Raw genomic sequence first — 26,432 nt, 5'->3', positions numbered from 1 at the left:
GTAATTTTGAACACAGCGTGCAGGCCCTTTTGTCATTTCTGTGATTCATAATGTGCTGCCTCACAGGAAATGTATAACTTCCCATGAGCCGCCTGCACTGAACGGCAGTTTGTACTTCTTGTCTGAATAGTTCTTCAATGAGGTTTGCAAGAGCTTTTACACTGGACATGCTTTATTAATGCGTGAATTATTAAACTTCATTGTCTCCAGTTCATCTTCATGCACTCTCACTTTCCCTGTGTCTCTTCTAATTAATCTCCTGCTCTCACTCACATTGTCTGTCCATCTCATTCAACATTTCAGTTTTGCCTGCTCTCTTGTCCTATATTACTCACATTCCTCAACGTGCACACTCCAGTCCTCCATATCCATTTATATGTGGTTTTTAATGATCTCTGTGGAATTCATGTCTTGGCTGTGTGAGTTGTCTATCATACCTTGAAGAAGAAGAAGTCACAATGAATTATTCAAGTTTGGCCCCATAACTCAGGCTGTCAAAACTTTGTCAGAGCTCCTGGTTATATCACAGCAGGGGAATCTACTGACATATGCTTACATGCAAACTGTGATTAAGTTAGCTAAACGTACTTACCAACTCTGGTTACCATATGCTTATACTGTACATTAAACTAATTTTGAAATTAAATTTACTATAACATTGTGCACATACTAAACTACTCAAGATAATTAAAGAAACAATGAGTTGCATTTGAAATATTTCTTGCAAAATAGAGACACAGATACAGTGAGCAGGCTGACAGCAACAAAAAGATATACTAGCTTCTCACCAGGGTAGTTTAATTTTATAACAAAATATGATGAAAGATGTTACTATAATAAAAGAAATCCACACATGGTAGTTTTAAATTATATTTGTTCGATCTTGTGAATATAGAAGAGCTGCTTAAACTGTACTAATGTGACACTAATACTAAATAAACCAATAGCTTTTTCATTTAGAGTGAATCAAAAACACACACTTGCCGAACTGCTCAAGACAGTTCTTGAATTAAAAGGATTGCTTGAGGTTCCTGCCAGATATGTATTTTACAATTATACAGATTATTATAAAGATCCCAAATTCCCACAATAATATAAAATAAGTAAGTGGTTTTATCTGTTTCATTTCTGCAAAGAACATTTCTCATGGTTAACGTTAACTCTTGCCTAAGGCTGTGAATATAACGAAATTGCTTTCATAGTTTCATCAACTAAATGACTGAGGCTGAGCTCTTTGGAGTGTGAAGTCAAATGTGTTTGTGTAGCCCAGTTTGATCCTATGTCTGATAAAAGAAAAAAAGCTGCTTCTGCTGAAAATATTGTAGAGGGCATAAAGGCAGAGAGAGGTGGGGAAGACGCATGGGACGAACAAAGAAAAAGTGAGATTATTTGAAGAGAAGAATAGTAGGATATGAAGAAAATAGGATGACATGAAGGAAAGCGGCAGGCATGTTAAATTCTCCCTGAGGAGCGCTCTTCAAAGTGAGCAGAATTAGTCCTTCAGAGTGCAGAGGCGAGCACAGAGTGAGAATAAATGCTCGGAAAAAAGAGAACGCTGTGCATGAAATTTTAATTATATTTTCTTTGAATTAACATGGCATCTAAGTTAATGTGTAGTGGCTGACCCCACAGTTGAGTAAACCATGTCCTGTGAATGTGAATGGGGGTGCAACAAAACAGTTTGCAGCCATTAAAGGCACCAAGACATGGTGTGTTAGGCTCCCATGATGCTTTAAGTAAGTGCCTGTATAGTAAATTAGACCTGGATACACTTTCCCTCATTTGTATATGTTTATAGCAAATATGTTTATATAAAAAGAATCAGAAATATAGAGGTTATTGCTGTGTTTTACTGAACTAAAAATGTGACAAATCCCACTTATCTTCATGAAGTGGCAAAGAACAAGTAACAGTAATGTTGCCTACTGCCTTACCATTTTAACATCTTTTCAGAAAAAATAATTACAAACTGTCATCTGCAAACAGAAATAAAGATTAAATCCAAATTAAGACCTTGAACATGATATATTAATACCTAGTTTTATTTTTTGGTTTTACTTTAATTTAACTATATTTGTATTTGTCCATGTTTCTGTAAACACCAGTGAGCACCACTTGAGCTTCCACTGTGATAAGAATAAAACAATATTACCAGTGATTTTTTAACTGCTCAACATCTATCTCATCTATGCCTAATGTTCTGTTACCTTCCCATCTTTCCTCTGCTCAGACAGTAACTTTGTCCTGGGGAACGCCCAGGTCCAGTCTGTCTATCCCATAGTCTACTGCTCTGATGGTTTCTGTGAGCTGACTGGCTTCGGTCGTGGTGAGCTGATGCAGAAGAGCTGCATGTGTCACTTCCTGTACGGCAACGAGACCAGTGACCGCCTCACTTTGCAGATGCAGAAAGCTCTGGATGAACGGCGAGAGTTCAAGACTGAGATCATTCTGTATAAAAAGAGTGGTAAGATTGAGCTGGAGGGCATTGTCAAATTAAATCATGTTTAATACTGACTGTGTCGGTCAAAATATATTTTAGACGAACATGAATATTTGTGGATTTATTTATTTCGTTGTTCTTTTCTTTGAACAGGTTCTAAGTTCTGGTGTCTGCTGGACATTGTGCCCATCAAGAATGAGAAGAGTGAGGTGGTTCTGTTCCTAGTCTCACATAAGGACATCACAGAAAATAAGGACCAGGACCATGGCAATGAATCTGACACTGGTGAGAGAAAGCATGAAAAAGAATGAGCAAGTGAGGCACAGTTCAATACCACTGTAATTCACATTAAACGATCCAATAGAGCCTTTGCAGCTGGGGCACAAATCTAGCAGGAGACATAACTGGTAATATACTGTAGGGGATTTGGTGGCTGGTGTAAATAACCTGTTCTACTTCTTTGGTTCACCGTTTCTCAGTTCTGTGGTCTGAATTGATGGCGTGTACTGTTAATGATCAGTGGAAATGCATCTATTCAGTTCATGTGCTTACACCACTAACATGTAATGTACAACAAGATGAACAGCACCAATCCCATTCAAAGAGGCTGCTCTATATTTATAGCTTATGGTAAAAATGAAGCGCTTTCGTGATTGTTAACCTGTAAATATTATAGTGTGTGTACAGGTTATTGTGGTATAAAAATGTAACTGACCCAGAAAGGTCAAAGCAGATTTAAACACGTACAGTATATTATGTAATGTTGAGTTAAACTTTTTTATTTTTTTAGCTCTACTTTTTGGATAAGGTAAAGTTGTGAGGTGAACTGATGCCTAGAAGACACATAAATTATAAATGGGTACATCACCAGATGTTTGTTTTCCAAAATTAAGGCAATTTGAGGGGTCTCAGTGGTGGACTTTACTTTCATTTTCATTGTATTCAGTGACAATAATATGTTGAGCTGAAGGAGTTAGAGACATTGTGTGTTTATGTAAGCAGTAGGAGGTGTGGTAAATATACAGTTGGCTTTTGTTTTGTATGTCTGATTAAATTTAGATTATTGTTGGATTTTTGTAGCTGTAAAGAACAGGAATTTTATATAATAATTTAAACACGAATGTGAAAACAAAATCAAAAGTACAAACGTGACTGTAGATTATGCAGTGCCACAGTTTTAGCCACATTATCTGCAATTCACCTGGCTTTGTGTTCTCGTTTTCAGATGAGGACACTGGTTTGGAGATCCACCAGATCAGCCGGCCTCCAGGCTTCAACATGGAGCGCCGCCGCAGCCGGGCCGTCCTCTACCAGCTGTCTGGACATCTACAGAAACAGGACAAGACCAAGAGCAAGCTCAAGATCAACAATGTGAGACACAACATGTTTGGTACCTCCTGCCCTACTTAACTTAGTTTAACCTACTTTTTTTAAAAGCTTAATGCTGTTACTGATATTTTTGGATTAAAGGCTTGACACTCAGTCTGCGCTCTACCTTTCTGCTTGTTCACAGAACAAATGTTCATTCATGAAATTTGCAAAGCACATTCCTGCTCTCCAGATGATAATCTCTTGGTTGTATTGACCCCACAGGTCTGAGCAACATACAAGTATTATATAATAGATAGTATATTTTGCTTATTCTGTCCAACACTTTAGCACTATTAGGTTTTAAGAAACATTTAGCCTTTAGGAGCCTTAGAAAATGTTGCACTTTCAGTCTTGCACTAAATGTATGTGTGATACTGAGGATTATGTTTATGTTACTAACTTACATTTACTGATAAACGGACAATTTGCACATCCAACAGCTGTTTTTTGGCTTGATTCATACTACGATTTAATTTACATTCATTTTAGCAAATGAGACGACACAAAATGTGCAAAATTGCCTTTGCAATGCAATCTCAATGACTCAGGGCCTCAGAGGAAACACATTAGCATAAAAGCTCTCATTAGTCATTTGAATTCATCGAGGGGCCAGCTGTTAAGGTGTCGTGGTCAAGAGGTTTCATCCTCTTGCATCAGTTCACATCACTGTTAGCTCGGAGGACTCATTGTATTTTGGCATTGTGCATTCAAAATATGTATGTATGTGTTATTAATTATACAGATATAAAGTCTTTTTTTCCATCCCCAATTCCCAGAGTGTTCTTGGAGCCAATGCTAACCCTGTCCCAGAGTACAAGGTGGCAGACGTCCAGAAGTCTCGTTTCATCCTCCTCCACTATGGTGCATTCAAAGCCGGCTGGGACTGGTTGATCTTGTTGGCCACTTTCTATGTTGCCGTCACCGTTCCCTATAATGTCTGCTTCACCGCAGTGGAGATACGAGAGGACGGTGGCTCAGCAGCTCGAAACCCTCCAAGTGTCAGCGACATCTTGGTGGAGATCCTCTTTATCATTGGTAAGGCTGTTTTGTTTAGTTTTCGCATTGACAATATGTTAAATGTAGATTTATTATTATTGCCTATATTAATCCTTCAAACCTAATATCCTGTCATTTTAAGAGGCAGGTCCTTCCTGGTCGACATGTTACAATCAATTAGGCCAATTAGGTGCACTCTAGTCTCATTGCCCTCTAACACCTGATGCTGATAAGCTCTATGCTAATTGGACTCTGCTAAACAAACTGCACTTCCTCCTATCCTAAACTTTCTGTCCTCCCCTCGGGCAACTAAACCCACCAATTCTGTTTGAAGACATCTTGGCATTTGAGATATCGCATATTTGTGTGTCAGATATCGTGCTGAACTTCCGAACAACCTACGTGAGCACATCTGGTCAGGTTGTGTACGACGCCCGCTCCATCTGCATTCACTATGTCACATCCTGGCTGTCTGTGGATCTGATCGCTGCCTTGCCCTTTGACCTGCTGTACGCCTTCAATATCAGTGTGGTTAGTTTCACACACACACACACACACACACACACACACACACACACACACACACACACACACACACACACACACACACACACACTCTTAAGCCTATGGTCAATGTGTGCACTCGAAATTACATGCATTTCATGTTTGTGTATGTGTGATGTATTGATGGAGGCTCTATGGACTGGTCTGTGGTAATAAGAATGCTGTTTTCTTTTTATCAGTGGCACTTTCCTGCCGTTCAACTCTCTCTCTCGCTCTCTCTGCACTGATTCAATAAAACCATGAAAGGGCCTGCAAATGTACAGAGGCAACACCAGACACACACAAAAACTGTTGTGCTACAAAATCACGACACACACAGAAAACAAAACACAGACAAAACATTGTTTCCAGTGCAAAACAGTGAAATTGACACTAGAAATTCTGTTGAAATCCTGCTTCCTTCATTGCATCATTGTTTGGTTTAATGGCTCTGCGGAAGGAAAACTAATAATCTGAGTCTCAACAAGAAACTCATTATTAGGCAACTAGTAATTAAGCTGATAATTGAGTACACTCAAAACAAATTACAGGTGGAAGCAGCTAGATTATAGATGATGCGCATAGTCATTTGGTTGAGAATTTACAAACCAGGAAAATGTTCCTTTTACGCAAAAGAAAAATATTTTGTGCTTTTAGATCTGTAAAACATTTTTTTTTTACCTTTTCCAGCTTTTAAAGAGAATTTTCTAAAATCCACCAATAACTCAAATTTATAAGAAAAATATTTATTTTATTTTATTTTTTACATTTGCAGTCTTTGTTAAGTCATAAGAAATAAACCACATCATGCATTTTAGAAATCTGTGATACAGAAATGTGAAAAAACCTGAAAGTTCAGGTTTCACTTTAGTAATCACATTTGCTATAGTATCAAGAATCAAAGTACATTTATGCAGCAACTCAATTGTATAAATTATGAACTAAAAAATGAGGACATGTTATCATTATTAATATTATAATTATAACTCTTATTGTTGTGAGTGACCACATTGTACAAAAAGTTAAAATGAGTTCCACCATTATCAGCTGTAGCGCTGGTGCTTCTTAGACTTCTTTTCCTTTTTTCTTTGTGGAGCTGCATGTTGGTGTAATTGGTGTGGATTCAGTAATAGTGTCTATCTGGACTGATAACAATCAGGACACCTGAATGTGCTGTGAAACACTTGGTATTTGTGACTTTCATTAATCTCTGATAAGGCTTAAAGAATTTATACGCCTGTGCATTCTTTACCAAATTAAAGTCCCCCGAATGGATCCATATGCACAGAATTAAATCCTGTCTGTCTCAGTGTGGTGTAATTAATCATCAGCTGTGTTGAAACGGGCCAGTAAGGGAGAAAATCAATAAAGGGAAGACGTCTGATGAGGTAATTTTTATCGTAGGGCGATCAAGAATTTTTTCCAGTGGAGAAGTAATTGGGTCTGAATAATTTCTCTAGCAAAATGCTGCAATTTGAACTTCCGCTAAATCTTTTTCTAAATCTAAATCTAAATCTCATCTGAGCTTCAGACACTCTGTGGAGCCACTTTTGACTGTTTGTCTGCACCATAAATGAGATCACGGGGCACGTTCTTCAGTATCATAGCTCACTGTCAAGATAACTGATTAAAATTCTGTGCATGCTTAATTTATGATTGCAAACTTCTCAGGCTCGAGATGGGAAACTTGGGGGACTACCCATCCAAGGGTAGCTAATCCCATCCAAATAACTTTCTATCAAAAAAACAAACTTGATTGCTAGATGTGTTCGCATTTCTCTCTCTCCTAGAACTTTGGGGTTCACCTTCTGAAGACGGTGCGTCTTCTGCGCCTTTTACGCCTCCTACAGAAGCTGGATCGTTACTCCCAGTACAGCGCCGTGGTCCTCACCCTCCTGATGTCCACATTCGCCCTTCTGGCCCACTGGATGGCCTGCGTCTGGTACTTCATTGGACGCAGTGAGATTGAAAGCAATAGTCCTGCTTCCTGGGACATAGGTTTGTTTCTGTGTGCGGTGCAGTTTGTATGTATGTGTTCAACAACTTCATGTGAGGATTAAAATTATTTCAGTTGGTGGGAAGAGTAGAAGATCAAGTCTGTGGACTTAGCGCCAAGTAACTTGTAAACAGCACAAACCAAATAATACAAGTTTTAAAAAAGAATAAACTATTGTTGACACAGAGAAATTATTATCTGATTCTGCAGATTCCCCAACCCTCCCAAGCATTTTAACATTTTTGAGCTAGTTGTTTTTCTTTTTAAAAACATTTCTCAAAGGTGGTGACCAAAAACAGAGCTAAAAGAGTGAACATTGGACTTTACATTCATCAGGTGTCCAGAAACATAGCTCAGTAACTAATGCCAATGTTGTTCTGTATTGTAAAGTTGTAACTGCTTGACAATATTTTCAGTCTTGAACATAATTACTAGCATGCTGAATGCATGCTGGATTACTGCAAGCAGGCCTCAGTGAAATGCCCACACCAGTGACATCCTAACACCAAACATGGAGACCAAAACTGAGATAAAATTTTATCTTGATGATACCATGAGTACACGCTTGTATACACGCAGCATGTGGTGTGTGTGTCCTTTTACTGAGAAAACACTTCTAATTATGGTGATCTGTCTCCCCTCCTACTGCACTCACTGGTGCCAAACAACAACAAAACTGTCAGGTGCATGTGGTGATGAGGGCTAAATCAGCAGAGTGGAGTGAGATGGGAAGAAAAGGGTAAGAATTGTTGAAAACTGTACTGAAAAGGCATCAACTGATACACAGATGTACATTGGATGGCTCAGGTGGGAGAGGGGGTCATATCATAATCATAGGGTTGGTTATTGTTGCTGATAAACAGAGTGATGCTCCACCATTGTTGGTTAATGAGTGTGTGTGAGTGTATGTGTGACGAAATGAGAGGCTTTGTCCATCTCGGTTTAAAAAGAACTATGTAAATGTGCTTTTATAATATATAATATATAAACACATTACAAGTCCGGTCAAGTGGCATCCTCAAATAGAAAGATGTTCAATCACACAGATTAATAAATAAAAAAACAGTGACAAAGAGAGTTGTAGCCTTCATCACAGTCCACCCATGAAAATTGTCATCTGAGGAGCATGAAAAAAGCTCAGTAGGTCTCAAGTTCGTCTTGTACTAGACCAGTGTGCTGGGAAAATGTGACCTAATAGTGGCACTTGTGGAATTTCAACTTTAATCAGCCTGAAACGTTAAGTATTGTTATGGATTTTCAAAACAAAAGTTGTTTTGGTTATGGTAGCTTTCTGAAATCGAGAACTTCCTGAAGCTAACAAAGTGTCTTTATGTTAACATGTGTTTAGTGGTTGATAGATGTTGGGGAACCTCAGGTGTAAATGATCTATGATAATAATGAATAATTTAAATGAAATGCTTCTTGATATATTCCAAAATAACAACTAAACTATTAAGTCTGGAAAAAGCCTGTGTTGATTTCATTTTCTAAAAAGACCAATGAATATTTGATGTCCATTACAATGTGCACTCGGCTTAAATGTGTGAAACTGTTTAGAAAATAATGATAAAAGCATTAAAAGTAGAAGTGAAGAAATTTTTAAGCTAGACAAATGATTTGCATAATGCACAAATGTAACTGACATTATCTGAAAGGCTAGCGTGCAGCGTGTCTGGCCTGTACCCTTCCAAATACACAAACACCAACAAGTAATTACTCTACTACTGCTAATGAAGCCTTCCAGTAAAGGTCATCTTACAAGCATGGATGCCTTCTCATTAAAATGACAGACTTATCTGACTGTCCTCCTTCCCCCACCAGGCTGGCTCCATGAACTGGCCAAACGCTTGGGAACGCCATACTTCCTGGCACCACTGAGCTCCCTGTTGGGAGTCTCTGATTCACCTCAAGGCACCATGACAGCAGGACTAACCAATTACACCCAGTTCAATGGCTCGGGGTTGGAGCCGTTGAATGAGGCGGGTTTGCTGGGTTCAAGCCAATGGAACAGCAGCAGGACAAGAGCGAGGACAACTAACGGCTCGGGAATGACACTAAATGGCGGGCCGTCTGTCCGGAGCTCCTATGTGACATCACTGTACTTTGCTCTTAGCAGTCTGACCAGTGTGGGATTCGGCAATGTTTCAGCCAACACAGACTCTGAGAAGATCTTCTCTATCTGCACCATGCTAATTGGAGGTGTGCAAAACAGAGTACTGAATAAGACCTGATTCCTTAAGCTTAAGCATTATGATGCATAACATGTAAAGTACCTTGGTTTTGGATAGGATTTATGTAGCTGACTGATCTTGTAATTTGTGGTATTTAAATTTTACCACATCATAACCTCAAACTGCTGGTTTCTATAATATTATACTGTATTCTACAACAGAGATCTGTTGAATAAAGTCTTTTTCTGACAAATGTTTAAAAATGTTTTATGCCCTCATCTGTCTCTTCTGTAGCGTTAATGCATGCTGTGGTGTTTGGTAATGTCACCGCCATCATCCAGAGGATGTACTCGCGCCGCTCCCTCTACCACACCCGCACTAAGGACCTGAAGGACTTCATCCGAGTGCACCGGCTTCCCAAGGCACTTGAGCAGCGCATGATGGAATGTTTCCAGACCACCTGGTCGGTCAACAACGGTATCGACGTCAGCGAGGTACGAGAAGGACCCACAAAGCAGTGTGAACATAAATGTTAGGCTTACTGTATGTATGTATCTTCCAGTCCTCGTGCCAACATAAACAAAAATATCTGTTTCCAGTAGGTGGCAAACAAGCATATTTCTGAAAAGGCCCGGCTGTTCCTTAAGCTTTCTGAAATGGGTGTATGACCTCTGTGGCTTGGGTTGACCTTGTCAATTACAATGGGATCAACTGGATTGTCTTCTAAAATTGAAAGTGCAAACCGGGCAACTTGCCCTCCAGGCAGAGTCATTGAGAGGATTTGGGTTTTGTTTTGGGTTCTATCACGCTGGAGCAGCTATCCTAATTTCATGGATTAATGGCCTTGTAGACATTAAACTCAATCTTGGTGTGTTTTAGCTTGGGTACAAATCTAGATAATCCTTTTTAAAGAGATAACATAGTGGACAGAAACTAATGCTTTAAGGTAATAACCTACAGTTTTACCCTGCAAAGTTTCAATTTCCCCTAAAATAGCAATTGACCTGTTACCGTTCATGAAAGCTGTTGCATTTGTTGCTATAATGGAGATTTGAGTAGATATAGATAAACCTTAAAATAAACTTCACCCAAGAATTATTTGCTGGACATCAGCACAAATCGGTTGGTTGTCACTATGGAGGAAGGTGGAAGGTTTTTTTTAATTTTGCTTCACATTTAGGTGATGATACAGAAAGAAAAGACACTTCTAAAGTTTGTTTTCGTACATGTCTTTGTTTCACTGCTAAGATGAAAATGTTCCTGCTCATTCCTTCTTGCCAGCTGCTGAAAGACTTCCCGGATGAGCTGAGGGCTGACATTGCGATGCACCTGAACAAGGAGGTGCTGCAGCTGCCGCTCTTTGAATCAGCCAGTAGAGGGTGTCTGCGCTCCCTTTCCCTCATCATTAAGACCTCCTTCTGTGCTCCTGGGGAGTTCCTCATCCGCCAGGGAGACGCCCTCCAGGCTATCTACTTTGTGTGCTCAGGCTCCATGGAGGTTTTGAAGGACAACACTGTGCTGGCCATTTTGGGTAAAGACAGTTTGGATTGAAGTATTAGTTCTGATTATAACATAACAAATATAATGTTTTTTCAGAAGTTTATTCACATCAGTCTTAAGGAAAGATTAAAGTTAAACTGTATTTGTTGCACTTGTTTTTAGTATATTGTTTATTCTGATACATTGGCAGTACAATCACATGTTATAATAAATTAATAATAATCTATAATTCAGTAAATTATCCTTTATCAGACCCATAGATACCACCACTGATTCAGCATCCAGTCCTACAATAAGAAACTGTTCAGCATCACTAGCTAGGTTAAAGCAGTACATTTTCTACTTTTGTCTAATATTTTTAGTGAATAATGCTCATAAACATGTCCTAATGTGGGCAGAAGGAGCCACGATCCAGACATAGTGAACAGTTGCAGCAGTGTAAAAATATTTCCTTCTAAAAATTTCAGAAAGCCTTCAAGCCAATCACAGGAGGTCAACCTCAAGAATGGGAGTTCACAGCTGACAGTCAGTGTGTGAACATGCTTCTGGCTTAACACTCCTCTAGTCTGAGTTGGTTCACAGTCAAGAAAGCTCCCTTTTCTTTCATATCTCTGCATTAGCTGAGACAGTGAACGTGACAAGGATGTCGATAAAGGAGCTAGTTGGGAATGAGAGAGAAAGAAAGTGGTTTTCTTTGAAGTCTCATGGTTGATTTCCATAACTTCCATAGTGCACCTTAAAAGATGCAGATAAGCACATCTATGCAAGCGTCTATGGCAAATAAGTGACTCTTAGGAGGAGTCAAGACTCCTGTTGGGCCACAAGTCTGAGAGAGTCATATTTCTACCTGAATCCTGCAGGGCTTCTCTCCCTTGGACTTCAAACCACAGAAGCCCTCCTAGATTCTGGCAGCAAAGTGATTCAACAAACAGCATTGACAGCGTGTCCCAGTAGAGGAGCCACCTTTACAGCCACAGAGGTTGGAGGGTTTATGTAGAGCTTGGGTACATGGGAAGTAATGGAATAGATAAAACTCAAATATATTTGAGGTAGCTCTTAAAGTGCTTTTTAAGTAATATATAACAACATATAACAAAATCAAAGGGGGGGAAGGTAAAGACGTAGAGAAAGGAAAATGGAACGTCTTTTCTTTGACATCTACTTTAAAGCATTAAAAGCAGAATATAGGAAAGAAAGTTATTAGGCGCCCAACATTTAACAGCCAGACAGCTTTTACGGAGAGGAACATAATGAAGAAGTGCAGCCCAGTGCTGATAAAAACAGCAATCATCTTCATATTAAACTGTCCCTGTGGGCAAACAATTCACACCCCATCAAGCAAAAGATGGAGTGTGACCCAGAGATTGATGGAAGAGTTTGGGGAGCAGCCAGAGGCCCTACAGGAAATCCATGAATAGAGTTAATGAACAGATTTATTAATTTATTTTGGCACTTAAAATTACACCAGTAAGACAATCTATAAGTACAGTGATGACACATGATCACCTTAAAAAGTTTGTATGCTCAACAACCCAACCTTTACTCTCCTTTCAGCTCTGTTTTGGTCTTCACCAGCTACTTAAGTGAGGGTCTAACTGCTTTTATGGTACTGGATTGGTAGTGTCCCCTGAGCTTTTTGCCTTAAAACAGTTGTTGCTGGAAAGAAATATGATGCAAAATTAACAAAATATGTGAGGTAAGTTGACTGAGAAGCTGGAACCAAAACCTGCGACAGTGTCATCCCGCCAGAATAAGAGCCTCTCCAGAGCCATGTCCTACAACACATACACGCCTTCCTTCTGCATAACATGGATGAAACAGAATAGACAAACAAACACACAAACAGCACTGGAATTGATTCAGGACCATATTAAGCAGAGGGAGCAACTTCGCAACACTATTTTTCATATTAATGATCTAACTGGTGTGAATAATAAAGTAATGCTGCCTGCATAGGAAAGAGGGTAAGCTTATTACCATATTGGAGCTGCTGTGTATGTGCATGCACATGCATGTGGCTTTCGAAACATGCACAAACACACATCCTCTCTCTTCTGTGTGTCTTTTTGTTCTTCTTCACACCAACAAACAAAGCCACACAGACGTACAAGCACACACACATTTCTCAAATAGACACCCAGACACTTTTCCTTTCTCTCGTGCATGTCGAAACACACACTGCTCACACATTTTTTAAAATACAGTTTTTTTCTGCCTGCTCTCTGTCTTTTTCTCTTGTTTCACACATGGACACACACACACACACACACACAAATTGTTTTGGCATTGCCACTTTGAATTTTCAGCTCTGGAGAAGGTGGTGAGGTAGAGAGAGGAAGCATAAATAAAGGAGAAAGAAGAATAATACAGACCTTCTATTCTAATTTACAACATCTGCAACATGCAGTGTGTAACACTTCTACAAAGCCGTCCACTGTAATTGTGTGTGTCAGTCTCTGCTCTACCATATCTTAGGCTAAACTGTACCCACAGTTTGACAGCTGAAGTGAGACTGTAAGGGGATAATAGCATTGTCCTCTGCAGATGGTGTTTTTAATACCTCACTGGGTTAATCCACCACGTACTATGGCCACTTTAAAGTCATCAAAGTATAAGGTTTTCATGTATTGCTGTAGCTGCATGTGAATTTATCCTTATATAAGACTGTAAGTAACCAGAACACTACACTTAGGTAGCATTGCACTTTACACTGTATCATGGTCTTTGAGAGCCAGCTCCTGATCATTGCAGGTAACTACATTACACTACATTACTACAATCTACTACAATATCTCCATTTTGCAGGTAGGGGTGACCTGATAGGCTCTGACTGCCTGACCCAGGAGGAAGTGATTAAGACCAATGCCTGTGTGAAGGCCCTGACCTACTGTGACCTGCAGTATATCAGCCTCAAAGGCCTCCGTGAGGTGCTCTGCCTTTATCCTGACTACGCCCAAAAGTTCGTCACTGAGATCCAGCATGATCTGACGTACAACCTCCGGGAAGGACACAACACCGAGGTGCGGGGATGACTGTTCTCACGTTTTTAAATTAGGCACCCTAAAGAAACTCTTGATTTTTCATAGATTTTTATAAAGACTATTAACAAAGATCAAACCCTTACGGCAGATGTTTGAATAATCCTTAACCTAACCTGGAGATACTTACACTTGAACAATGCACCATCACACACATCCGCATATCCTGCATTCACCCTCTCTTCTGATTATCAATGATTATCTGTTAATTGCTTAAATAAGTTAAGATAATGGTTGAACTTATATTTCTTCAGTTGAATTGGTAAACACAATCTAAAACTACACTCACTTTGTTCCTCTTAATGTTGAGTTACTCTTCACAGTGTAAGAATGATCAAAAACTCATCAAAACCTTGAAAATCATGTAGCAGATAACTGAGCTAGTCTACTGGTCATCTTGCAAATGGGCTTTTTAACATTTAAATCTCTTATCTTATGTCCTTTACTTACCTGACAAACCGATACCCTTACTCTAACTTGCTGTGCAGGTGCTTTAAATAACTTTATAATATAATAATAACATTTCAGTAAATCCTGATTACAGCGATTATTTGGTGATGAGACATCTACATCAGCATGCTATGAAAGTAGAGCACATTACTGGGCCAATAACACTCAACTATTTTCCATGAAGCTTTTGCAATGCTGTTCTGTGACATATTAATGTGTTGAACAATCTGCATTCCAGTGAGTTCAGGTACATGGTCTAAATGTCAGACTATTTTTCTGTTGATGTTTTTCATTAATAATTATCATTCACATCATATGCTGTTCTAGCAGTTATCTCCCAAGCCATCAATAGTGTCGTATTGCAAGAAAAGGGAGTCAGTGAATGAATCATCTTATGTTTTAAATGCCTCAAAGAAAATTCTGGTAAGATCCACAAGAAGAGTCATTCTGTTTTTTAGATTAGTCTCAGCTGTGCAGTGACCTCCTCCACCCAACATTTTGTGCAATGCCGGAGTGATGGCTTTGCACTTGAAAAGGATTAACCATCTGGACTGGGAACGAGGAGGAAGCCACGACTTCTGCTTGAGATGCAGCCAACAGATAAAGACACGAGCTAAACATGGCCGATTCAGATGCCAGGGATTTACAGATGGATCTCAGCCGTAGCGTACACACGAATACACAGCAGATATTGGAAATGACTAAGTCATATTTTCACTCGGAGTAAGCTTGTTGATTAGAGCAGAAACCCCAGAGATAATATATAAACAGCAATACTTGAATAATATTTGACTTGTATATTGCCTGAGTGTATAGGTCTGTAGGAGACCAAAGTATTAATACCTGATTACCTGATACCACAACGTCCTTCTTTGATAAGTGTAGTGTTATGTTCTCAAACAACATCACATTAGGCACTGATATCTAGGAACTGAAATCTAGAAAGGAAACTATTAGCTTCCTCCCGCTGTCCATAGACATGCAGTTAGGTTAACCGGTGACTCTAATTTGCTCTCAGTTGCAAATGTGTGGCTGCTTGTCAGTTTTTAAATGTCAGCCCTGTGATAGACTGGCAACCTGTCCAGAGTGTACCTAATGACAGCTGGGACTGGCTCCAGCACCCCTGTGACCCTTAACAGGAAAAGCGGTAATGAATGGATGGATTGATGGATGAAGTTTAAGCTACAGCCAGAGGACAGTTGCCTTCATAAAGAGTTAAGGTTACCTGTGTAAAGATCGGAAAAAGGGAGTTAACAGATTTGTGCTGCCCAAAACAAAATCCAGCACCTGGAAAGCTCATATGGCGGACCATACAGATGTGAGTCTGATTTAAATTAATTAGAAATAATCACTCAGTCACTCAGAAAATGAAATCAAGTCCTAACTTATGATAAATGAAGGCAGAAGACACATTCGTTTGAACAGTATCTTTCAAAAACAGCAGCAACTAATTGAGTTAAAACTTAATAATAAAATAAGTGGAAAAGTAGAATAAACAAGAAATGACTAGAAGTGATCAGTACAGTAACGTCTACAGTAGCACACCAAATTTAAAACTCAAAAACTGTGCACTCTGCTGTGTTAGCCATCTTTCTCCTCGCTCTGCTGCACTCTGCTATACTCTGCACAGCCATTTAGTTATTAGTCTTATGAAACACAGTAAATAAAAGTTATGCAAAACCTACCAGTCAAGCAGAAATAATTGTAATTCTCTAATTGGTTAAAAGGGGGCGTCACTCAAAAACCTCTTGCCTGACTGTTGGGTCTTTTTACAGAATCCTTAGAGTCCACACAGACACTGTATGTTTTGGAGAAGCATATTATTACTGAAAGACAATGAAAAGTTGCATTAGGTAACTTTAACAAAAGAATTGATAAGTAAATAAATCAACGGTTAACATCTTTAGAAAGGTGGTCCCATCTGTGTGCAGCATTCTGCACATTTCTGACTCCAAAAAAAAAAGTAAAGTAAAATTGTGTTGACAAATTGGAACTAAACGTCTGATTCCCAATCTTAGTAATGATTGCCAGATGATATTTGATGACATTAAAAAGCCAGAAAACAAACAGTTGTCATGCACATAACACTCCTCATAGCTGCCAGCACCGTACACACACACACACAGGCGCACATACATATACACTCATACAGCTGTAGCGCATCCTCCACCGAGCAGCAGCGTGGGACTAAAAATAGCCTGTCATCTGGGTGGGGGAGGGGTGGGGTCATCCCTGACTGGATAAATATAGAGCAACAACCAGATGGAGACGAGACGAAAAAACATCAGGATGAAAGGAAACTGCAGGGGGAAAGAAGAGAAGAGGAAAAACCTTGCTGTAATTTGCATTCACGTGCCAACACACACACTCTCTCACACACACACACACACACACACACACTGCAGCATCACAGTCTCACACGCTAGAATAAAGCACATTTGTCCTTGCTGAGTGATACACTCACACACTAAACATACAGTAAACAGCCTTATTTACATATTATCCCGTGCTGTATCCCAAATGCATGACACACACGTACAGTAATCACTACTGTAAGAACATGCAACATCTTCTACATGCAGCACACACTTAATTGTCTGATGCCCTTATTGTGGTGTGCTGCATATCAAGGGTGGCACGTGCTGCTCACACAGACACTCGCACATGCACAAAAATTCCAAACAGTCCCTTCTCTGCTCGGTTCCCTCCAGGCGAACCTCTGCTAAAATTAAACCTCTGTGATCTAAAAATACCAGCCGGGCACGTGAGCCAAAAGACTGGATGGAGGAGACAACAAATACAGGGGAGGGTGGTGGTGACAGGGGAGAAGAGGAGGAGAGGGGGGAAGAGAAGATGGGATTTGTTAGCCAGTGTTTTAATCAGCTTTAAAATTCATACCAGAAAAAGTGCAGTGAAATATCACTCTAATAACGTTCCCTGAATACATACATCAGCCAAAGGGGTTTTACTTTGAAGGGACATATCTGTTAAGATGTGACTTTGACACTTGCAATCAGAAACATGTTTCTATCTGAAAACATGCAGAGAAAGTGAACATCACTGAGAATGAATGGTGTGGATGCTAGCTTGGTTTTGAATGGCACTGCTCCTTTGCAGCGCTGTTGATAAACTGAATGGACTTAGGCGCCATTGCTGCTATTGTGAATGGAGCCCATTCTGTGAATAGTGCAGCAGCTCCCCCATCAGGTCACAGAGCTCCACTACTTCAAAAGAGCTTTGTAAAGTGAAGGATTTCAGTTATCTTAGAAAATGGACTGTTGAACTACTGTGTATTCACAATAATAAAAGGAATAAAAATATATATTGGGTAATTTGGAACCAAATTTGAAAATGACTTAAATATACAATGGCTACCTATAGTACACATGATCCACATGTGTGCTACTTAGACATCTTGGCTGTGTACAGTCCTCAGTTTCCTGATATATAATAAATATCTAACATGTTTCCTCTAACTGTTCAATAGAGATTCAGAGCTACCATATAGCCTTTAAAAGTAGATTATCTTGTCTGTCACCATTTTCATTCTTCAGGAAGACTGCGAGAGCAATGGAGGGATCATGAAGAAGCTTCCCTCCATAAAGGAGGATGAGGAGGGATCAGGGTCAGAGGGGGAACGCTCCCCTCTTCCCAAGATGCCTGCCCTTGGCAGGCTGGGTCGAGGCCTGCGCTCCCCCCTGCGCTCCCCTCTGCGTTCCCCACTGCTGCCACCGAGACCCTTCAGACCAGTGAGCGATCACACCCGACCCCCAAGCCTGCAGATCCCCGTGGTGAGCTTCAGCTGCCTGCAGCCAGATCTCAGCCCTCGGTAAGGAGCCATTCATTGATTCACTAACTCGCTACACTAGCTTCACTGGAGGAGCACAGCCATTGATAGCAAGTAATCCTCAGTGGGAACTGGACTCGCATTTGTTGCGACTTGTGAAATTATTCATTAGCACAAACCATCTAGATGCTAATTTGCATTGAGTCCCTGGAGAGGTGGCTGCAGACGCTGGGCTGAAGAAATGAAATGATTTCTGTACAGCTGTTTGAGGGTGGACACGAGCATAAATTGTCAGTGTACAAAGAAGCACTACAGTGGTAAAAAAAAAAAAAGGAAAAGAAAGTCACCAAATGTCTTGATTCTGGATTCATTTGAATTTTACTCACCACTCACAAAGGACACTTCTTTTTTAAGGACACATTATGCAAATAACAAGCAGCAGGAAGAGTTATAGTGATATCTGTGCACCTGCAAGACAAGAGGATGAACTAAATAAGATGGAAAAAAAGACACACAGTTAGGGAGAGTGTATAACTAAAACCAAAAATAAAATAAAAAGCCACTTTCTGTCAGCTGGATGCTGTCTACTGGTTTGTCGAGTGACTTTTATAGACTTCACCGGGCACACTTCAGAGACTGTAACAAAGAAAAATTGTCCAAGAAAGGAAAAAGCAATTTTCATTATCTACGAGATCTATTTAAGTCCAGTTTGAAAAATGAAACACACTCAACTTCATCATTATTATTATAATAATAGTGTCGTCCTCTGAAGTGCACTTAAAATTAAAAAGGAAAGGATTTCATTAAACTTAATTTAACTTAATTTAAACTAAACTTCAATTAATTATAATAATTTTAATTTAATTCTGGCATGCATGCACTTCCATATGGTTGTGTTGAGTGGTATTGATTGTCTTGCAAAGTCCTGCCCTGGAACTGGGGCTGGATCTGCCAGATTAAGGTAAAACCACTGTTTTTGTAAAAACTACACCAGTAAATGATAAACTATTTTTCATTAGGTGGAAAATCTCACTATCCCACAACGAGAAAATAATAAAGGAGAAGTAAGACAGCGCTTAGGTCTGAGCAGTCTGGTGGGTAATTAGTAGGCAGGTGTGTGCTCCTCAGACTCCATCATCTCCTCTCACTGAGCACGACCTTTGACCCGCAGACTGTTGCCAGATGGATAACATTTCCATAAATGTTTTATGCAAGTCAAGATTTTAAATTTGACGTATCGAAGAACTTTATAGAAGCAGTTGGTATGCAGGACTTAAACACAACAGACATTTTGAGCCTGTTTGTGTTTTGACTGAGGCTGGATCAGACCGAGGAAACTCTACAGGTACTACACAGAAGCTTGATTGTCCCCAGAGGATGAACCCTTTGATTTCAATGATGAAAAAGGTCACAAAGCCATGACACCAAGCAGTCGACTGATGGCCTGTCAGCCTACTTTTTATGATGTATGTGCTGAGAGGTCTGACTTTTGTCAATAATCGTACATCTGTTCAGCCAGTTTAGTATTTTGAACCAGCAGCAGACCAGTAAATGAGAGAGAGAGAAACAGAGGGAAGAGGCCAAGATATCTCATCTGCTTATAACCATTAAATTTACAGAACACATCTATGCTCCCAAAGGGATGAACACTGTTTATTTCTCCACCTTCAGAAGAAGCTGTAAAGTCCCGCTACTAATAAGGTTGAGGCATAATAATAAGTGTGAGTGAGTGATTGCAGACACCCACAAGGATTTTAACACTTTTAACAGTTTCTACTGAACATACAGTATCAGCTGGTGGTTTAATTAGGGTCCTGGATCGGAGTCTCCAGAGATTTTTGCATGATTAGGTTATTATTAGCTGTGTGATATACCGTCCTTGGATTCAGTGAGTAGAGGAGTGGATATGTTGAATCTAGGGAGTTGTCTGAAACGAAGACGGCCTTTTTCTCTCAGTACAGCTTAGTTATTGTTTGTCCTGCAGTGTCTGTAGTCTGTTGCCATCATGTGGAACGTCTGTGTCATTGCTGCACTCAATTGACTCTTGGCCGAAATCTGTAATAAATTTTTTTCTTTGACTAGCGACACTAATTTACAACATAAATTAGTACAATACAGAACTCATAACTATAGAGAAAATATATACCTGCTTTTAATAAAACATGAAACCCTTTCTTTCTTTTTGTCTTTCTTCTGTTTTCAATAAAAAAAAAAATAAAAAAAGAAGCAAACTAGAGAAAATAGGCCTTAAAATCCATATACTGCTACAAGACTACTAAAAACCTAAACCTTATCAGAAATATGTCATGTTTTTAATTTGTTATCTTGTTCTCTATATAACTAATTAACCCTCTTCTCCTGTCTGTCCTCAGGGTTGTGGATGGAATCGAGACAGAAAGTCAAAGTGGTTCAGCTCCGAAGTTTGATTTTTCTCCCAGTGCAACGCAGAGTGTCCTGTCCAGCCCTGATTTAGATACTTCAGGTTAACACACACACTTACACACACTCTTTTTAAAGAATCACTAATCCATCTTATGACTCCTCACTCATTCAGCATGTGTGTATGTGTGTTATGTATGTTCACAGGGGCCCATGATGAGGGGGACACCATGCAGACCATTGCAAAGCTAAAACATGAGGTACGGTTGTCTAGTTACTATGTTTAACTTTAAAACCACTCTATCCTGGTACAGTAGTATATTCAGAGAAAGGTCAGTCAGAGTAAATGTCTTTTTTTCCCTCTTCTCTACAGATGAACGTCCTTTCTCGTCAGGTGACCGCTGTTAGTCAAGAGTTGCAGGAGATGACACGTCTTCTCAAACCCCTCTTCCACAACCCCGCCGTGCTGCTGACACAGAGCGCTCTGACTCCGCCGCCCAGCGTGTCCTCGCACAGCTGCTCTCCAGCTCTGCCCCTTCTTACCCAACATGCACCTGTGGACTGTTCAAGTGATCAGAACCCTCAATCCATCCGGGTACCGGAACCGTCCTCTCCTCAGCTGTGCATTCAGGTGTTACAAGGAGAGTTTGATCCACTTCAGAGTTCGTCATCACAAACCATCATCTCTCATAATCATCCAGTTCTTCATCAGACCGACACAGCACCCCTGGTCTCCCATTGCTCAGCTCCCCCTTCACTCAACAGCTCTCCCCACGAGCACACAATCGTGTCACATCCCTACTCATCTCCTTCCATTCCCTCTCTTTCTTCATCAAACCACCCATTATGTGTAACACCCATTCTAGTAGACTTATCAGAGCCTTCGAGTGCACCACAGACGCAGTCTCACACCCTTCTCCCACACCAGTCCCAGTCCGAGTCCCAGCTCCACTTACTGCCCGAGTGCCACCTAACATCCTGGTCTCATCCCCATTCCCTTTCCCAGCCTCACCTCCAGCCTCTTCTCCAGCCCCCTGGCACAGCATCACACCCCCGAGAACCTCTCCTGAACCTGCAGGAGGTGGATTGGGGGCAGCACACCACCCAGCTCAGCTTCATCGATGAAGGACAGCAGTCAGTGTGAACAGACAGGCACAGGACTTTGAGACGGGACCCGCATGCCACGCATCTTACTGCATGACAGACATTTGCCCAAAGTTTGGCATGTGAGTCACGATGTAAATACATCCATTTGAAATTATTGTAAACTATGAGTATGAGCACCAGGTGTCAGCAGATCTGAGAATAAAACACTTTGTTTTACGGTTTCAGTCTGATTTGTTTCTGCACAAACATTTAAACAAGCTAATACTTTCATGATAAAATCAGTAATTCAGCTACTGCCACTATATAACACAACGTACTCGTGGTCCATTATCAGTATCTTCCTGAGCTTTTCAGCTTGGTGCAGTAACTCTCTCTTATAAATAGGACACTGCTCACGCATGGCCAGCCACTCACACACACACAGTGATGAAACAGCACTGTAAGATGTGTTATTCAGATTTATTGTAGCCATAGTTATAAGTGTGTCAGCTGTAAAACTAAAATAAAGTGGCTACTCAGTCAGCCTTTTAAAAGACTGCACAGCGGGGCAGACGGCGCCCCAGTCCACCGATTTGCAGTATTCGCCTTTCTCCAGCAGGTACTGGCGGCCTTTGTAGTTTGCATGCTCGTAGAAGACCCACCAGCCTCCCAGGACCCTGCAGGAGTGAATCTCCCTCCAGTGAAACTTCTCCAGCACAGAGGGACAGTCCTCAGTTGCTTCAAACACTTGACCGGCAAAGTCCCCTTTGCCATAGATCTGGATCTTGTAGGGATCGCTACTAGCCTGAGTGAAGATGACAGAAGAGAAGCTGATGATTTTATGAGTAGTTAGAACAACAATGATGTGTAAAAATGGCTGAGGAAAGAAAACATTTAGTGAGAGTGAGAGTGCAAGTGCAAATTTGGTGAGAGAGTGCAAGGTTGGTGAGAATGTGCAGCATTTAAGGGACATTTTGACTGGTATCACTGCAAAAAGTTTCTAATTGCATGGTATTGTAGCGTTCTCACAGGCTCAGGACAATCTAGTTGTTTTATTTTAAGTGAAAACGAGGCATCCAACATTCAATGACTTAGTATGTTTGAAGACTTACTACAAAGCGAATCATCTTGCAGGAGCTGACTCTGTCGTTCAGGCCGCTCCAGCTCTGGTAGTCTGGATACTCGCCTCTGGTCAGGATGTACTGGTAACCTGCGTAGTTTGGGCGCTCGTAGATCACCCAGGTCCCGTTCTCAACACGAGCCGAGTTACAGCGACTCAAGTAGGAGTGGAGGTCGGCGCAGTTGCTGTCGCACTCATACCTGTGACCCCGGTAGTTCTTGTCCTCATAGAAGATGATCTGAGGGATAAGATGTTAAATTATCCAAAAGAATATTTGTGCACATTTAAGTTTGTACCTGTGAAGATGTTTAGAAATGTGCATTCAATGGCTTGCAGGCAGCTGAATGCCACTTCGACTCACCCTGCCCATCTTGGGACTAGCTGTGTTCTACTGTGTGACGTCCTGTGGATGTGCGTTATGTAATGTTGCTGCTATCTATGTGTGTGTGTGTGTGTGCCCTCATACGTACCCTTGTTTTCTTTTATACCTGCTGGAACCTCTGTAATTGAGACAACTGCTTTGTCATGAGAATGAGATCCAAAATTTGAGTCAGTGGTTCCATTGCTAGTCATGTTTTCCAGAAAGAGACTGTGGGATTACGCTGCATAAAGACCTCGACCACTGACTGACAACTCTCTACAACAAACTGTAAACACACTACACACACAAATAAGCACAAGCACTCAACAGCACTCCATACACACCAAATACAAACATTTTGGACGTCTGTTTGATGATTGTAAACTGTAAATGTTAAAACTGCAGCGGTTGTTTAAGCCAGTCAGCGCTGTGGCACAGACTTTTTGCCGTCTCATGCAGTGAGGGAACAAAACAGAGTCTCAGCTCCGTGTGTGCTCTTTGTGCACCAACCATGGATTATGAGAAAAGGGCACGGACATGTAAAAAGGTCCCACAAACCTCCTCTATACTGTAGAAACACAGTTTGTAGTCATTTAGTTTCTCTATTTGTGTTTTTCATTTCATTTTCAACTGTTTGTGGTCATTATGTGTCTATTTCTGTCCGATATTTGGCTTCTTATGATTGTTTTTCATGTCTTTGTGATCTTTTTTGTCTCTTTAATGATAATAGGTCATTGACAGGTTAGGAGCTGTGAGACTTTCAAACAGGAATTATTTGTCACTTAAGTCTATGCCCACTACACCTATTCAGTAATTTATCTATGGCATTATTATCATTAAGGAAAACAACAGTACATTACACTGCAGATTGAAGATGACTGTGTGGACTTTACAGATCTGGCTACAGTTTCTCTATTGGCCTCCAGGTGTCAGTGTTGTTTCCCCTTTGTCACAGTGGGTTCTTATGGGTTAAACCCAACTCAATCCTAACCATTTGCAATACCTAAACATAATCAAACACATGGGCAGACAATGTTGTAATAACAAATAGACTTTGGCCATAGATGTTTTTTTTTAACAGGCCTATGAATATTAGCCCACAAACCCAAGAGGTCAGTGGGACCATTGGCCAGAGGCTATGAGGGAAGTGAATGTTCAAATGACCAGAAACAATGAAAAGAAACACAAAATGAATCCAAAGAGACAGAAAGAAAAGACAAAGAGACAAAAAATAACATAAAAGAGACAGTTGGTTCTGGTTTAGAAAACCAACTGTGTTTTAAATGTGTATAGTTGTAGTACATAGAGACAATTAGTCCCACTTTTGTTGAGCTGTTCAACCTTTGAAGTAAAAATACATTAACAACACTAATAGATATTAAATTAAAAGATTCTGTGGATATTAAAAGATGAAATGTTGAGATTTTCCAATGAGTAATTAAACATTTTTTGTGGGAAAACCACATCTGGAGGTGATATTTGAATAGTGACGTCCATGTGATTACACTAGGCACCACATGGGGGCAGCATTCCCACAGTGAAGATACATGATGAGTTCCACTTTTGTCTTTGCACAGGTACAGGTTTTCTACAAGTTGAAGTGATGTAAACTAAGTGTAATCTCTTTGCTGAGTGGTCTGAACTTACAAAATCAATGGACACAAAATAAATCAGATAATTTAAAAACCAATAACTACTAGAAAACACTTAAATCTGGTGCCTCTCTTATCTTGAACTTAAGTATGACCTGAACATAGGTATGACCTAGGTCATAGAAAAAACATAATTAGATGATGGCTCTGAGAAAATGTGATACAGATTTCTAGCACATAAACACTTTTATACACAAAAAATACACATGTGGCAAAAGAAATGATCACAAAATGTGGTATTTTGGATCATAAAAGGGCACCAATATTTGCTGTTATAGGTAATAAGAGCTAGCTTGTTGACTGATTGTTGATTGGAGCCTTGTGAAAGTATCATTTAATTGCAACACATACGATCAGACACACACAGACACTGACGGAGGAGGAGTGACTGGTAAGCAGACAGGCTGAATAATAATGATGACTATTCTTCATCTAGTATAAATCAAGGAATGCTGACCACTGCTGGTGAAAACCAGACAAGTTATTTGGAAAAACACAAACAGATCTGTAAGTGATGAATGTACAGAACATTTGATCTCTTTTCTCTTTTTTCATTTACTTTGTTTGCTCATGAGGACGACGACAACAGAGTTTGCTGCAGTCAAACATAACAACAGTAAACTGACATTATACATACATAAAGTATGCAAAAATTAAAGTCAGAAAAATATTCTGATACGATGCAAATGTAAAAGAAAAATGAATACCTAATGTTTACTTGTAAACTCTGATCTAATCTTATCATAAACTGACCACCAGTTAAACTCTTTAAACTTAGGCTTAGTGATGAGCATAGATGCTAAGATAAAAATAAATGAAAAGAGACAAAATTATAAAAAACAATAGACAATAAACTCATCCTAAATCCTAAAGAGACCCTAAAATGACATCAGCCAAATATAAAACCCACAAAATGACACAAATTCGTGACAAACAAAAAGAAATGAAGCAAAATAGACACAAAATGACCAGAAAGGCAATGAAAATGACAAAAGAAACAAGAGAAACAGACAGAAAACCAGCCAAGAGACACAGAGTAACCATAAAAAGACCAAAAAGGAGACAGAAAAACAGAAACAGAAACACAGTCTGACCTACAGCCCACTAGAGGGCAGACAATCTGACTTCGGACTATTAGTAACTTAACAAAACGTAACCTTTAAAACATTTCTGTGTATTTCTTTATATCGAACATTTCGTGTAAACACCTAGAAGATCTTTAATCTACTCCACGAACATGTCTCTATAGCACTTTTGTGACATTAATCTCTTCTTCTCCTGTTTTCTTTTGTCACAGCATGTGGGATTGGATTAATTATTCTTCCTAAATCTGTCATCACATTATGCATTGTACTTTATAAAAAAAAAACTTCATTTTAAGGTGACACAACCCCCTTTTCTAGATTTTCCTTTATTTAAAACACTGTGTTCTGCAGCACATGAAGGCTTTTCATCAGATTTTCATAGATCTTATCATAGGAATAAATGTATTTTCTGCATGAAGTTCTGTGCATGGGTTTCCCTCCCAAACACCATCTCCCT

General features: G+C 39.9%; 2 protein-coding genes across 2 annotated transcripts in view; one reads left to right on the top strand and one right to left on the bottom strand.

Annotated features, from left to right (window-relative positions):
• The window catches only part of LOC113163998 (potassium voltage-gated channel subfamily H member 3-like), a 28,729-nt gene extending 6,914 nt beyond the window's left edge, over nt 1-21,815 (top strand). The window contains exons 2-15 of the mRNA XM_026363080.1: nt 2,231-2,464; nt 2,594-2,725; nt 3,666-3,811; nt 4,588-4,846; nt 5,181-5,338; nt 7,141-7,348; nt 9,168-9,545; nt 9,812-10,011; nt 10,799-11,048; nt 13,823-14,037; nt 18,060-18,334; nt 20,665-20,774; nt 20,879-20,931; nt 21,045-21,815. Of these exons, the coding sequence (XP_026218865.1) occupies nt 2,231-2,464; nt 2,594-2,725; nt 3,666-3,811; nt 4,588-4,846; nt 5,181-5,338; nt 7,141-7,348; nt 9,168-9,545; nt 9,812-10,011; nt 10,799-11,048; nt 13,823-14,037; nt 18,060-18,334; nt 20,665-20,774; nt 20,879-20,931; nt 21,045-21,815 (3,389 nt within the window). The remainder of the gene's footprint in view (nt 1-2,230; nt 2,465-2,593; nt 2,726-3,665; nt 3,812-4,587; nt 4,847-5,180; nt 5,339-7,140; nt 7,349-9,167; nt 9,546-9,811; nt 10,012-10,798; nt 11,049-13,822; nt 14,038-18,059; nt 18,335-20,664; nt 20,775-20,878; nt 20,932-21,044) is intronic.
• A 474-nt stretch (nt 21,816-22,289) lies between these two features.
• LOC113164066 (gamma-crystallin S-like) lies at nt 22,290-23,247 on the bottom strand. Its single transcript, XM_026363176.1, has 3 exons — nt 23,239-23,247; nt 22,873-23,115; nt 22,290-22,562 (listed from the first exon to the last, which is right to left on the bottom strand). Exons 1-3 carry the CDS (start codon nt 23,245-23,247, stop codon nt 22,290-22,292), a joined length of 525 nt encoding a protein of 174 aa, XP_026218961.1.
• Nucleotides 23,248-26,432: the final 3,185 nt, after the last annotated feature.

The sequence above is a fragment of the Anabas testudineus genome, chromosome 2, assembly GCF_900324465.2.
Source record: "Anabas testudineus chromosome 2, fAnaTes1.2, whole genome shotgun sequence".
Lineage (NCBI taxonomy): Eukaryota > Metazoa > Chordata > Actinopteri > Anabantiformes > Anabantidae > Anabas > Anabas testudineus.
This window is presented reverse-complemented; position numbering and strand designations above follow the sequence as displayed.